The 2,185-nt window shown below is 39.0% G+C and overlaps 1 protein-coding gene across 1 annotated transcript; it reads left to right on the plus strand.

Annotated features, from left to right (window-relative positions):
* Positions 1–249: 249 nt before the first annotated feature.
* Positions 250–1,962, plus strand: LOC148563032 (uncharacterized). Its single transcript, XM_088492060.1, has one exon. The coding sequence runs from the start codon at positions 250–252 to the stop codon at positions 1,960–1,962; it is 1,713 nt and encodes a 570-aa protein (XP_088348186.1).
* The last annotated feature ends 223 nt before the right edge of the window (positions 1,963–2,185 follow it).

The following is a 2,185-nucleotide window of genomic DNA, read 5'->3' on the forward strand; positions in this document are numbered from 1 at the left end:
ACTTCTGTTTTCTACTGCACAGGAGCAAAAACCAAAAATGTCTCGTGCCAAGTGACGAGACAAAATGAAAATGTCTCGTGGCTAGGGACGAGCTAAAAACGAAAAAGTCTCCTCTGAATCCATCAAGTGTTAACAAACAAAAAGGGGCTAAGATTCAACCCCCCCTTCTCTTAGCCACTGAAACCATCAATTGGTATCAGAGCTTGGTCTCAAAGAGATCAAGCTTTGCAGCTTGGAGTAAAGATCCTCATGGCAGAAAACAGTGGCGCAAATGTGGTGTCTTATAATCTAACTGAAGGACAATCAAGCAACAGACCCCCTCTTTTCAATGGGAAAAACTATACCTATTGGAAGGAGAGGATGAAGATATTCGTACAAGCAGTGGATTACAGACTTTGGAAGATTATCCTCGAAGGGCCTAAATTTCCAACTACCACAAGTGCAGAAGGAGTTGTTTCTATCAAACCAGAAGCAAGATGGACCGAGGAAGATAGGAAGAAGGTGGAGTTAAATGCCAAGGCAATAAATCTGCTCAATTGTGCTATCAGCTTTGAGGAGTACCGACGGGTATCAAGATGCACAACGGCAAAGGAAATCTGGGACAAATTGCAAATCACCCATGAAGGAACCACCATTGTCAAGAAGACTCGGGCAGATATGCTAAACAGAGAATATGAAACGTTTGCAATGAAGGAAGGAGAGTCCATTGATGAAATGTTTGAACGTTTCAATGCTATCATTGTTGGCTTAGATGCTCTGGGAATTACACATTCTGATTCTGTGCTAGTGAGAAGAGTGTTGAGATGTCTCACAAAAGAGTGGGAAACTAAAGCCTTAATTATTTCTGAGAGCAGTAGCTTAGACTCTATGACTCTTGATGATTTGAGAGGAAATCTTCTTGCTTTTGAAAATACCTATTTAAAAAAGGATACAAAAAAGAAAGGAATTGCATTTTCTTCTGTGACTAACCCCCTGGATGATGAATCCAGTGATAACTCTTCTGAAAATGAGTTTGTTTTATTTGCAAAAAAATTCAGGAAAATGGCTAAGCTCAGAGGCAAAGGCAGCAGCACAAGGAAAGTGAAGAAAGACCTCAGCAAGGTAACTTGCTACAATTGCAAGGAAATGGGGCATTTCAAATCTGATTGTCCCAAGCTGAAGAAGGAGGAAAAGCCAAAAAAGGGAAAGAAGAAAGGACTGATGGCCACATGGGAAGACTTGGAGAATGATTCTAATGATGATGATGAAGAAACCGAGACCAAGTCACAAACATGTCTCATGGCAGACCACATAGATCAGGTAGTCTTTCATAACCCTAATACTGAAGATCTCCATCTTATGATAGACCACCTTTCTGAAAAAATAAGATGTTTTCTGCTGGAAAATCAAGAACTTGAACAGCAAATTACCATTCTTAAGGCCGAAAACAGTTTTCTAAAAGAAAAAGTGAGAGAGGCCGAAACTGCGTGTGATCTTGTTGAAGAAAATAAACAGTTAAGAGCCCAAGTTAGGAGCTGTGAAAGTAACCATTGTGTTCTTGCATATGTGGACTGTTTTAAACAAAATGAAGAGTTGCTTAAAAAGGTTAAAAGACTTGAGGAAGACTTGGCCAAATTTACACAAAGTTCTGAAAGTTTAAATCACATCTTGGCTAGTCAAAAACCTCTTTATGATAAGGCTGGGTTGGGGTTTCATAAATCTGAAAATTCACATTTTGAAAATATTGCTTCATCTTCTAATGACACAAGATTTCAAGATCCCACCTACTTTAACAAAAAGGCAACTCCAAGGTTTTGTAGACTATGCAATCGGAATGGACACTTTCCCATTCAATGCTTTTTCGGTGAAAGAATGGTTGGTGACAAAGTTTATAAAATTGTTTTTGATTACAATGGCTTAGGACATAGAAGATGGTTTAACGTAAAAGGATCCAAAAAGATTTGGATACCTAAGGTTACTTAAGCATTGTTTTGTAGGTGTGCCTAGCATCCAAAAGGAAGGAAAATGTGTGGTATATGGACAGCGGATGCTCTAGGCATATGACCGGAAAGGCAACCTTCTTCATAAAGCTTGATGACTATGATGGAGGACTTGTCACTTTCGGTGATGATGCAAAAGGAAAAATTGTGGCTGTTGGGAAAGTTGGTAAAAACTTTTCTTCTTGTATAAATGATGTTCTCCTTGT

Source organism: Arachis ipaensis, chromosome B6 (assembly GCF_059453495.1).
Source record: "Arachis ipaensis isolate K30076 ecotype BB chromosome B6, ASM5945349v1, whole genome shotgun sequence".
NCBI lineage: Eukaryota > Viridiplantae > Streptophyta > Magnoliopsida > Fabales > Fabaceae > Arachis > Arachis ipaensis.